Source organism: Epinephelus fuscoguttatus, linkage group LG23, assembly GCF_011397635.1.
Source record: "Epinephelus fuscoguttatus linkage group LG23, E.fuscoguttatus.final_Chr_v1".
Classification (NCBI taxonomy): Eukaryota; Metazoa; Chordata; class Actinopteri; order Perciformes; family Serranidae; genus Epinephelus; species Epinephelus fuscoguttatus.
The window spans coordinates 21,386,636-21,398,718 of record NC_064774.1 but is presented as its reverse complement, the minus strand read 5'-3'; the positions used below and the strand labels follow the sequence as shown (position 1 = coordinate 21,398,718).

The window sequence follows — 12,083 nt, the reverse complement described above, 5'->3', positions numbered from 1 at the left end:
AAAAAACACAAAAAAATAAGATGCTTATTGCTGGTGCAATATGAACGTGACACTCGGATGAAAACATCCGTGCTAACCTCAACGAAGTGCAAGGTATGACCAACTTCTGCCTTGCTATCTGAGCAATCTTTCGATACAGTGCGTAGTTTTCCACCACAAAAATGAATCCTGGTCGGCTTGTAGCGGTGTCTCATTCTGGTAACGTTTCATCTCTAATTCAAAAAGGGTAGCAGGTGCAACACTCTCCCTGTATGTCTCCCTGAACAAGTCACACATCGCGGACAGCATAGTGGGCGGTGGTGACACAGCGGGCTCCTCCGTCGGCGCCTCTCCCTCCGTCGCTGCTTCCCTCTCTGGCCTGGGTTGTGCGCGAGCCATCTCTGCCCAAACATTATTTACAGCATTATTAATTGTATTGATTGATTGTGAATGATATTCGAATTATCAAATTTAGGTTCGAGCTTATAAAAAATACATATATTCGAATATATTTCGAACTTCGAAGTTTTTTTGACAGCCCTACTATCCAGGGCTGACACACTGCTGTGGTGTCTGCAGTCACCACGCACTTACCTGTCACAGATCTTTATCTAATGGTAAATGTACCTGCACTTGTATAGCGCCTTTGTAGTCATCCGACCACTCAAAGCCATCGGGAGCAATTTGGGGTTCAGTATCTTGCTCAAGGATACTTTGACATGCAGACTGGAGGAGCCAGGGATCGAACCGCTGGTCTTCCGACTGGTGGATGACCCGCTCTACTTCTGAGCCAGAGCTACCCAAAGATAAATTGTAATTTCGCAGAAACAATAAGTTGCATTTTATACATTTTTCACAAGGGTTATGTGTAAAACTAGTAGCTATAGCTGTCACGTAAAAGTAGTGGAAACCTCAAAATGATATTTAAGTGTATTTAGTATTTAGTTATTTGCCACCACTATACTAATATCTCACCCAGATCTCTCAGGTGTATATATCTCATACCGAGACGAGAGTTTCACTCCTCCCCAAAACAAGCTGATGTTTAAAGGAGTTTCAGAAGTGGAAATGAATCATATCCACTCACATATTTTTCACTCCCTCTATACCGCCCTCGTGCATTTAGCAGACACGCTTGTGCTCTTCACTCTCGACTTATCTTGAATACATTAAATGATACTTTAGCAGACCTTTCAGAAACTACAGGCTGAAGAAAATATGATAGTAAAATGATATCAGTTTTGGCCGATCTTTGTATCTGAGATACGGCGAGAACAGAGAGAGCGAGACAAGAGTCTGTGTGTGCGCGCACATCTGTGTGTGTACTTGAGTTTCTCCATATCCTCCTCTGTGATGCGGTGTTATGTTAGGCTGACACTCAGACACCATCCACTCTTAATTAGCGCTGCACTATCAGCGGGGAGTCCTCTCTCACTCCCACTCGCTTTCATCCATTCTTTTTCTTCTACACCCCAGCAGCCACAGACTCAGAGAATCACTTACATTAAAAGGAAAGTGTGCAAAAATGTTTTTCATTCTGCCTCTGCAGCTAGCATGCTTCAGCGCGCCACATCGGTATTCTGCATTTACTGCAGGCCTGTATTTTGTGTTGAGTGAAAAAGTAACAGTTGTCAGATCTATTGCTCATTTTTAGAGATCAGTATGTTGCTCCCCCAAAAAATGTTTGAGAGATCATTTGACCCCCTCTCTTCAGAGCGCCTTTTGTGCACGAAGCGGACAAAAATCGATTGTATCTGTCAGTCTAACCATCACAAGACAGAAAGATGAAAACCCACAAAAGTACAGAATAAAAGTGTGTGGGACCAGGCCCAGTAGCCCAACAGTGTAACATTTTACTGTACTGTATTTGCATTAAAATGCATAAGAACCTCGGTGCATCTTCAAATGACAACATCAGACATTGTCACAGGCACTGATTTCTCCATTTCTTCAGCTGGGGAAAAACCAAGGCTTTCCAAGTGCTTTGACATACTTTCTTGTGGCCGTACTGGTGGCACACAGCTCTTAAGAGCCCTTCACAACACTGATTGTAACAACCCAGCTGTTAAAAGTAGCAGACAGATTCTGTCCAATCATCCTTTTGTACCTTTCTTTTTCTTGCTAGTTAGCTTGACAACAAAGCCAAAATAAAGACAGAGAAACACTTCTTTAAGTGAACTGAGAAGACTTAAGTTGTGACTCAGCTCTGCTTAAAAATGGGACAAGACAGGTCAAGCCCAAACGTCTTTGTAATCTTTTTGAAAAAGACTTTTATCCCAGAATAAAGACTATTTCATCTGTAACTTGTTCACACTCATGACTTATTTATATCTTTCTGAAATGTCTTCTTGCATAACCCGCGTGTTAAATCTTTCTCCATTATTGTCCACGGCCGAATGAATTGGTGCCAGATGTAGTTGCTAGGAGACATCCAAAGCAACCGCAAAGCGCCTTCATGCTGTTCTCAGTTATGATGCTTGTGTCTACCTCCGCAGGTGTGGTTCTACAACCAGGCATGGCACGGCATGGTGTCCTTCCTCAGTGTGGCCAACAACGCCATCCTGAGGGGAAATCTGCCGGCAGGACAGGAGCCCCGCCGGTACGGCATCTCTGTGGCCAATCACCCCCTCAACCTCACCAAGGCACAGCTCTCCTATGTTGCCATGTGAGTCATCGGAGCGAAAAATGGGGTTAAAGGGTAGATGCGGCTGTGCTTTAGCTTTGTGGAGCACAGGCGCAACATGAAAGTTCCTTACTGTGTGTCAGTATTGCATCCCGCATGCCTTGTGGTGGTTCAGGTCGGATAAACAGGGCAGGTACACAGTCTCTGAAATATAAGTGTGTTATTTAGAAATAAAAACCAAGCACAACTTTACATTTCAAAACTGTATGGATAAATAGTGGTGGGTGAAGTGCCTGAAAGCCATCTTGAGTAAAAGTACAGATATCTTACCAGAAAATGACTTGGGTAGAAGTTGAGGTCACCTATTAGAATATTACTTGAGAAATAGTCTTAAAGCATCTGATATTTACTGCACTCAAGTATCAAAAGATTGGATTGGCATCATGGCACACCATGTGAGAACCACTGTACCTAAGTACTGGAAGTAAAAATACAAGTAAAGGCTGTTAATTAAAAACAAACGTCAGAATTTTGAGGATTAAAAAGTTTAATTACTTTGTTACATGAAAAAGCACCTTAAAAACGGAGCCTTGACATTTAAAGAAAACTATATATCTCTAGTTAAAGGATTTAAAAAACAAAATTGAATATGCCTTCCTTCCCATTCCCTCATTAGTTTGTCCCTTCCTTCCTCCCTCCTTCCTTCCTCCTGTCCTTTCTGACTTTGTAGTAAAAATCTAAGATGCTTCAGGGATATGTACTGGAGTAGAAGTGTACATTTTATTTAGAAAATGTAGTTGAGTTCAAGTAAAAGTTGAGTACAGCTACTTCCAGAAACACTTTAATACTCTAACAAGACATTGCTTGTTAGATTACACCACTGAGGATAACACGTGTGGACAGTTTGTTAAGGGAAGGACAAAGTATTCTGTAGTGTTTGCAGTGTGTGCTGCAGTTATCTCAGAACACTGCATCTGCATTTCCCTCCTTAGATTTCAACATTTAGCGCTGCTAGAAGACGATTTTTGATTTTCTGACGATGCATCCTGAGACACAGGAGAGAGAGGCTGATGGTGACTGGGGAACTGAGAGATAAAGCGGGGTGAGAGGAAGAGAAAAGCAGGGACAGCAGAGACAAAAGGAGAACAGATGAGTAAGAGACAATACAATAGAAAGCGTGAGACAGATAGATAGATGAGGGATTTGTATGCACAGATTTGGAGGCCCATGGGAGCCCCCTTATGAGGATATACCTTTTTTTTTCTTTTTTCCTCACGCTTTATCCATGGGCTTGCGGGCGAGTGGCTCCCCATGAGAGCCAGAGATTAATGGTGTGCTAAATCGCAACATATGGATCTAACTGCTCTGTGTGTACTGTGTACTGTTTTGTTTTGTGATTATGACCAGTTTTTTGTTTTTGTTTTTGTTTTTTTGATTGTGTGTATTCCTCAACAGTGTCTGTTGTTGATATTGTGCATTAAGTCTGTTTGTCGTCAATGCTTGTAATGGAAAGTAGCTGGAATACGTCCCACTGCAGCAAATTGCGGTACAGTGCTATTACACAACTCCTGGCATTATAAAGGCAATTCAGTGGCTGCTACCCTTCACCACATAGTAGCACTTTTATTCCACACTCCCACTGTTGCTCCGGCCCAATCCTCACTCAGGTATTTATGTAGTGATCAGGTGCTGACGACAGCCCTGAATTAGAGAGGGAGACTGCGCCAGGGTTAGGGGATAATTACGATGGCCTGCCTACGGTAGATTCAGGATGAGCCTCTTTTCCTCTTTACCTCCCTGTGCAGAGTGTGACGACTACAATTTATGAACTGTGATTTCCAGATTAGCTTAGACACTCCTTCATTACTGAATAAGTGTGCAGGTTGGAGACAAAAATAAGGGAAAAGGGCAGTGACTTCTTAAGCAGATGAGTAAGCACTAAGGAGTCAAGTTGCTTCAAGCTCCACTTCAGTATTTTCCTGATGAACAATGGATCGGTTTATTTATTTGTGCCCTTTTTGGCTTACTATTTGGGGTTTAAGACCTGTAAATCACACCATTACCAACCCCTTTTTCAGCAATAGCATGCTTTTTTTACTGAAAAAAAACACCTCTATGCACTTTTAAGTCACTCCAGTGTCTTGCCATGAGAGTCTTGTGGAAAATCATTGACAAACGCATCCCTTGTCATCCTGAAATTTTGGATTAATTGTGTGTCACATTTACATCACAATCCCATTCCTTGTGGCTCTGACTCAGCATCCGCACACCTTTGCGCAGAAGAAGCAGCCATTTCTCCACAAAAAGCCTTAATTTAATTTGACTCCCTTTCTTCTCTTTCTCGTCTTACGTACCATCTGGTCATGATTTCTCTGGCCTCCACTGTGAATCAACTCATGAATGAAACCATAAATGCTGATTTCAGTGGCCTCCGTGTTTACATTGCATGACAGCATGCTCTATGTGACATCTTTGTTACTTTTATTTTGCACATTGCAACAACCAGTTCACACTGGAATCAGATATTGCATTAAACTTAACATTAAATCCAAACTGAGCACGGAGGCTTGCAGTGTGAACATAGCCTGGGAATAGCTGGATGTGTAAATAGGAAAATGTTTGCGAACAAGTTCGCCGTGACAGTGTTTTAAAGTGATTACATTATGTTATTTTCATTTTGTTCTGCTGTCCTCAATTGGTCAAAAAACAGATGCAGCTTTTAGTACATTTATTAATTTACTAATGTGTAATTTAGTTATTGTTAACTGCCAGGTTTTCTTTGAAGGGGAATAACATTGCTTGGTGAGCATGGTGGGAATCTACAGGAAATATTAAAGCACTCTAAGTTCCAAAAGTCATTTATATGAAAGTTGAATAGTGTAATTTAATGTTAAATGTCTACATTTTTGCTGTAGGTAGCTGTCACTGTGGTTATAATGTCTCCTAGAATTTGCTCGCCAACAGCCTAAGTAAAGCTATTGAATTACAGAGCGCTGAGAAAGCCACCGACCTCCACCTGAAACAGAAAGTGTCTCCATGTCAGCTGAAAGGAATAATCAGCTTTAAAATGAATGCATATTTCTGATTGACACCTCCTTAATGTCATGGAGAGACAATTTATAGAGCCGTTCTATGGATAATAACTTACCACCAATGGCTTGTTCCCTCGCCAGATGTTGGACACCAGAATTGCACTGCACCCTCTAATTTGAAGTGGCACTCCCCTCTAGTGTGCTTCACAGCCAATTTCAATGCAACTGATGTCATGAGCTTCAAAATTGTAAAAGTATGTGAACAGAAAGACAGGCTATGCTTACAACCATTGAAATGACTACTTCAGTTGCGCAAGGTCTCATGCTTTATCTGCTTTGTTACAAAAATAGAGCCTCCCAATTTTCTCTGTCATCTCAGAAATGTCAGTCTTTGGCACCGTTTCATTAAGGCGATATCCTGAATGTATCATTTCTTAATTGCTCAGGAATATCAATTTGGCAAAACTTCTGCTCTTCCACCCTGTTGAATTTGATGCGTAATTTAGTTACAATCAGTGAATTGATACTGTTTCTGTTTCCGTGCACGCTATCTGCAAAAATATTCCATTTAAAAATCATATGCGGTTGAGCTACCAAATTAATTGTAATACCCTTCCATCGAAATTGAAATGGTTCTCAGTATTATCTACATAATACTGCATAATATAAATGACGACCTGAATGTTGTGCCAGGAGCTTCAGATTTGATAATTATCTCATGCTTTCAGCCCCCCCTCTTACTTTAACATTTAAGGCTGCACCCTGAAGCCCTTGTCATTAAAAAAAAAACCTTAAAGGAAAGCAATAGATCCTGTAAAGCTTTACTCCCACTGCTCATCTTTCTTGCTCTTCCATTATTAGTTAATTAGCAGATTGCTTGTCCTCTTCTTCACAGCAATTAACCAGCTTCAAGCGTTCGGGGTTAGATCATTCACAGCTTTGTCCCCTACATTATCTCCCCACCCAACCAGAGCACGAAGCCCTTGAAACCTGTTGAAATGCTGGGCTGGCACCCACTGCGGTGCATGATTTCATATTTATGTGTTCTAATTGCGTCTGGTTGGCGATGATAAATACAGCCTCGTAGCCACACAGGGAAACTTATTTAATATGCTAAATACACAGCAGGAAGGCATGTGAGAGATTATCACGGGCCGAGGGTGAGGATGATGGTGGGGGGGGGGTTAAAAGAATACACCACAGTTTTATCCGATGCTAATTGAGCAGTCGCAACGGAGGACATTTTCAAAGCCAGGATGGCATAAATGAAGATATACACAGCAGTGAAAGGAAGGTCAGCGTCTTGAGGAGAAAGGAACAATTTGTTTCTAGCATGAAAGAAGGAGACTGTTACATATACAACGTCTGGTCGAGATTTTAAAATGTACCTCTGTTCTCTTTACCTGTCGACTGGGTTGCTAAGGGACCAACAGGAGCTACGACTTGAATGCAGCCCCACCATAATTTGCTATCATGGTTTCAGAAGGCTAATGACCTTTAAAAGCTTTTTGATTACGTACGAACAGCTTTTGCCAGTGCTTGCCATTAATATATGTAATGCTAATGTCTAATGAAGTCATCAATACTAACAAGCACATGCCTGAAACATTAGTTGTATAGATTATTTCTGTAACAAATTTGTTTTTAAGTAATAAATTTGATGAGTTTATTGCATTAAAGGAAATGAGCCAAATGCTGCTTTAATGTTTTTTTAAGTGTCATTTGCCTGGGAATGAGAGAAGTAGCTACAGGCCTGTTCTTTTCCCAAAAATCTCCTCACATTCATTTGTGAAATTTTTATGACAGTGACAAAATCTTGCGTACACTTTATCTACAGCACAGTGTTGGTTCTGCCGTCTCTAACCTTTTCTATTCTCACTGACGCCAATGCTGTGGTGTACAGCGATAACTTGTGCCCACTGAAATCGCAAATGAAGGGAGACAGTATTCCCAAAGAAATACATTAAAATGCAGTGAATATCACACTAGAACTTTAATCACTTTCATTGGTAGCATGAGACCGTTTAATTTAGATTTCAATTGAGTTAAAGCTCTGTATTTCATAAAGATATCTCACATTCCAATTCATGTGGAAGGTTTGATCCAAAGCACTTTACAGTACCCTTAGGTAACGGCTCACATATTTTAGCATATGTAAACGCAGTGGAAACCGTATGATCATTATACAATTTGTGTAGTAGTAGCAGAAGTAATAGTAGTAGTTAAAGAAATATTTTATCACTGGACAGATAGTCCTCTCATAAAACTGGGCTGTCTATGCAGTAGAAAGGGCTGTAGCATTTGCTTTTGCTTAAAGCCCAGTTCAGACCATTGATTTGCGATGGGCCGAAAATATATAAAAACTTGCTGGGAAAAGTTGCAGTGGTGTGAACTGGCTGTCTGAGCTTTACTTAAGCCGGCTGATGGTGTCACCTGCAACTCAGCTTGTCAAATTGCCGGCAGCTGGTTTTAGAATGTAAAGCAAATCTCCTGGTCAAGTCTACTGCTGCTCGCTGTATATGCTTTTGCCCCACCCAACACACATTCTCATTTACTGATTAATTGGGATTGCTAGTCCATCTGAAGCTTGTTTTGTTTCTGTTTTTCACAGTTTCATCATATTACAAATGCAACTGTAGCCAGTATCTCACTATCACTATCCTCATTCATTTTTTAAGAAGCTACAAATTATATTCGGCCACAAAATAAGCCTGAAAAGCTGGAAATCAGAGTGGCAGTACAGAGAGTTGTTGCATAGCGATGATACACCATCCCATCTAGTTACATCAGTAACTGGTAAGTTTTTAGAACGTTGCAGAATGATGCATTGCAAGTAGTTGCATCTTTCAACTTGTCTCGTTGTGAATCTTTGTTCTGAACTGGACATAAGAGGAAGAAAACCTACAAATACCAGAATGCACTGTGTTGCACCGGACCAATAAATGCTCCTGCTGGCAGGTAACAGAATGCAAACATATTTGTTTGACACAATGGCAGCCAGCTGGTGACAAACAGTCTTGTATTACAGTTAAACAGTATGCTAAGCATAGATAGCATAGCATCTATTAATAGCCTATAAAATGACGTGTTTTCTCCTGCGGGACGGGAGAAGACACAAAATCATCGATCTCTATTATTGTGCAGGCATAAATTCTCAGAGTTTTGCGGGAGTGGACATACACATTGCGGTTGCTGGCGGTAATGGTCAGAAATTGAGCGTTCTGGTTACTTTTCAGTAACTGCGCAGCTGCGCTTGTTTTGTTGTTTGTGTGTGTGTGTGTGTGTGTGTGTGTGTGTGTGTGCGCGTGTGTGTGCGGCTCTGCACATCAGTCTGATATGAGTGCTGACTTGTGATGATAATGAGTATGATGTTGATTTAGATTCAAGGCAGCAAGATGAGTTTTGGTTGTGGACTGAATGTAGCCTACTTTGTTGTTTGCTATAGTTTCATCTGTGCGTTTATGTGTAAATAGGCTTGGCCTGTTGTGTGTGAATGTTAGAGTGGGATCAGAGGGGTTAATCTGAGCAAGCATGTGTTCGTGTTCATGTGGGTACTGTAGATGTGACTGTGTGGCATCGGAATAAAAAAAGTGCTCCGCAACGTCATTTAATACATCAGTGATATTGTCTGTTTCAATGCATATGCCCCCCCACTCCCTCCGCGTGACTTGAAATTATGGCCCCCTCTTGTTCAGATCCGTTCCGCAGTCCATGATGCTAAGACTATTTTGGAAAACGTTTGAGGCGACACAAAAGCAACATAATAACAGAATCTTCATTTATATTTGATCAGCAACACGTTGTTTTACCGTTTGACCTCAGTTATTTCAGCCGTTTTCACTATGTAGAAAACAGCAGGGCGCCCACTTCCTGTTCACAAACCCCCACTATTACAACCAAACAGGGCACTAAAAAATGTTCTGAAAGCATTTTAAGATTGGAACAGGCAGTGCAGTAACAGAATCTTGGTTCATATTTATTCAGCACTGCCTAGTTTTACCATTTGATCAAAGTACGGTTTGAGTTTAAGAGAGAAATATGGGGGCACGTCTGTCTCTTGATCCACTTCCATAGTGTTTGTCTGTGGTGGCAGCATGGGTGGTTGGCAATACAAAAAATGGGGAAGTACAGCCTGTTTATAAAGCAGCAGCCCACAGCCAGCGAAACGTGCCCCCTTCGTCCCCTTAAAAATCTACACCTATGGTATTAGTGTAATTTAGTTTGGTCCTTATTGACAGTTTCTGGAGAAAAAAGACACATGAAAAAGAATAAAACAATAAGGCATTACATTAAAAGGAGAAAACTACTGTGTTGTGATGAAATACTTCCCTTTTTTGTGACAGTGTTTTGTTGACATCAAAAAGGATATTTTCAGAGCCGAAACACATCATCGGTTTTATAGACAAAGCCTAATCTCCACTTCTATTTTGGTCTTTCATCTTTAGTGTCCTGGTACACACTAATAGCTCTCCAGTCAACTTCCTGTTTGCTGTGCTCTCTTCAATCACAGGGCCACAACCTCCACTGACGTGGTGGTGTCCATCTGCGTTATCTTTGCCATGTCCTTCATCCCTGCCAGCTTTGTCCTCTTCCTCATCCAAGAGAGGGTGAACAAAGCCAAGCATCTGCAATTTGTCAGTGGAGTAAACCCAGCTGTCTACTGGTTGGCCAATTTTGCCTGGGACATGGTAAGTACCAGCTTCACGAGGCTGCTGTTTCACCTCTTAATCAATCATGACTTCTTGGTGCAATTTAGCATTCCCACTTATTTATGTGTAATGTGAGTAAAATGTGGGTAAAAACTATGAGCCATTCATGTTAATGAGACTCATGTAACTCCATAGGCCTCATCTTACCCTCATTTGATAATCTTCTACTGTACTACCCTAAAGATTTTTTCCACCTAAGGCTATATGTGAAAAAAAATATCCATCCACTGTAATTGATAATGCAGCTTTGACACTGCTGGCTTCTAGGAAAAAGCTTCACCGGCGCAACAGTTATTGGCTGAGGCGTAATTATCGACTCCCGCTGCCCCAGCTGGTTACACTCAACAGGCTTACCGGCAGTTTCCCCGAGGTATAATGGAAGTACACATTTATCAGCTACCTTTTGGTAAAGAAATTGCATCAGGATGCTCGTCATTATGGCGGATAAACGCTGCCTGAGTGGAAGACAAATGTACCTGAGGAGTCAGTCTAATGATTCTAGCCTGAAGCTCTTTGCATTAGTATACATGCTCTATCGACAGTAGACATTACAAGGAATCCAGGTTGAAAAAATGTTCTTAATATTGTAGCAGTGTAAACTTGAACGTGGACTGTAAATAAACATTTCTCATCGTTTCTTGGTGCATTCTGTTTATTTTATCATTCATTCACCAGTGGAGAAAGACCTCTGCAACCAAAGGGAATATAATCCTTGTTTTCCAGCCTTTTGCTGTTATTGACTTGATTTAAACAAATACTGAATAACTATTAGTCTTTTAGTCAATAGTTCATAAAACGATTATTCAGTTCAATGTGTGATTCCTCAGTAACTTGCCTCAAACACAAGAGTCTGATATTCACTGAATTAATCAGTAAATTAAAGGGAAATTTACTTGAGAGCTAATTATACTCCAGATTTCATAATTACACGTCTTTTCATTCTAAAAAAAGTTACAAGCAAGCAATATTTTTTTACGTCCTCACTAATGCCTTGGTGAGCAAGTTTTCAATCAAGCACTGGCCTCTGCTTCTCATTGGGATAGCTGCTTATTTTTCTGTTTGCTTGTTTATGTTTGTCCCAACAGTGTAACTACATCATCCCATGCTTGATTGTGATTACGATCTTCCTCTGCTTCCAACAAAAAGCCTACGTTTCACCTCCTAACCTGCCTGCTTTGATTCTTCTGCTTGTTCTGTACGGGTAAGTAAATTAAAAACAAAATACTTTCAATACCAACCTTAAGGAATACTTCATCCCCCAAATGATTGTTTGTATATCAGTTACTCACCAAGTGTTGCACTGAAATCTTGAAGAAACTTTGTTTTTCTCACATGCGTCCAGTGAACGAAGAATTCAGAAAAGAAGAAAATTCTTGATAAACTTAAGTTAAAGGGTTTTATGTTGACAACAGCAAAACTATAAACTTTAAAATAATACATTTACAAAACTAGTGCAGTAAAATCCAAGTCTCATTTATCCAGTCGTATGCTCAGTACTTCCCAAACAGACAGCCCTTTCTGACCTGACTTTGCAGATAAGTTTCTTATCGATGCTCTTTTCTAAGCCAGACGCTATTGACAAAAACTGTAACTTTACCTGGCAGAATACAGGAGCTGCTGGTCTACTATTGCCTCCATCAGTTACTTTGTGTTATTGTCTGACTTTGGTGAATCTCAACTGAACCTTTAAAACACCAAAGTGTTTGTATTCAAAGTTTAATTTTCAGTCATTGTAGGAGT

At 40.6% G+C, this 12,083-nt stretch overlaps 1 protein-coding gene across 4 annotated transcripts in view; it reads left to right on the top strand.

Moving 5' to 3' along the window:
- LOC125883941 (phospholipid-transporting ATPase ABCA1-like) overlaps positions 1-12,083 on the top strand; it is a 255,956-nt gene that overhangs the window by 182,327 nt on the left and 61,546 nt on the right. For all 4 annotated transcript variants that reach the window (XM_049568607.1, XM_049568608.1, XM_049568605.1 and 1 more), the window contains 3 exons: positions 2,475-2,644; positions 10,145-10,322; positions 11,429-11,544. In XM_049568607.1, the coding sequence (XP_049424564.1) occupies positions 2,475-2,644; positions 10,145-10,322; positions 11,429-11,544 (464 nt within the window). The remainder of the gene's footprint in view (positions 1-2,474; positions 2,645-10,144; positions 10,323-11,428; positions 11,545-12,083) is intronic.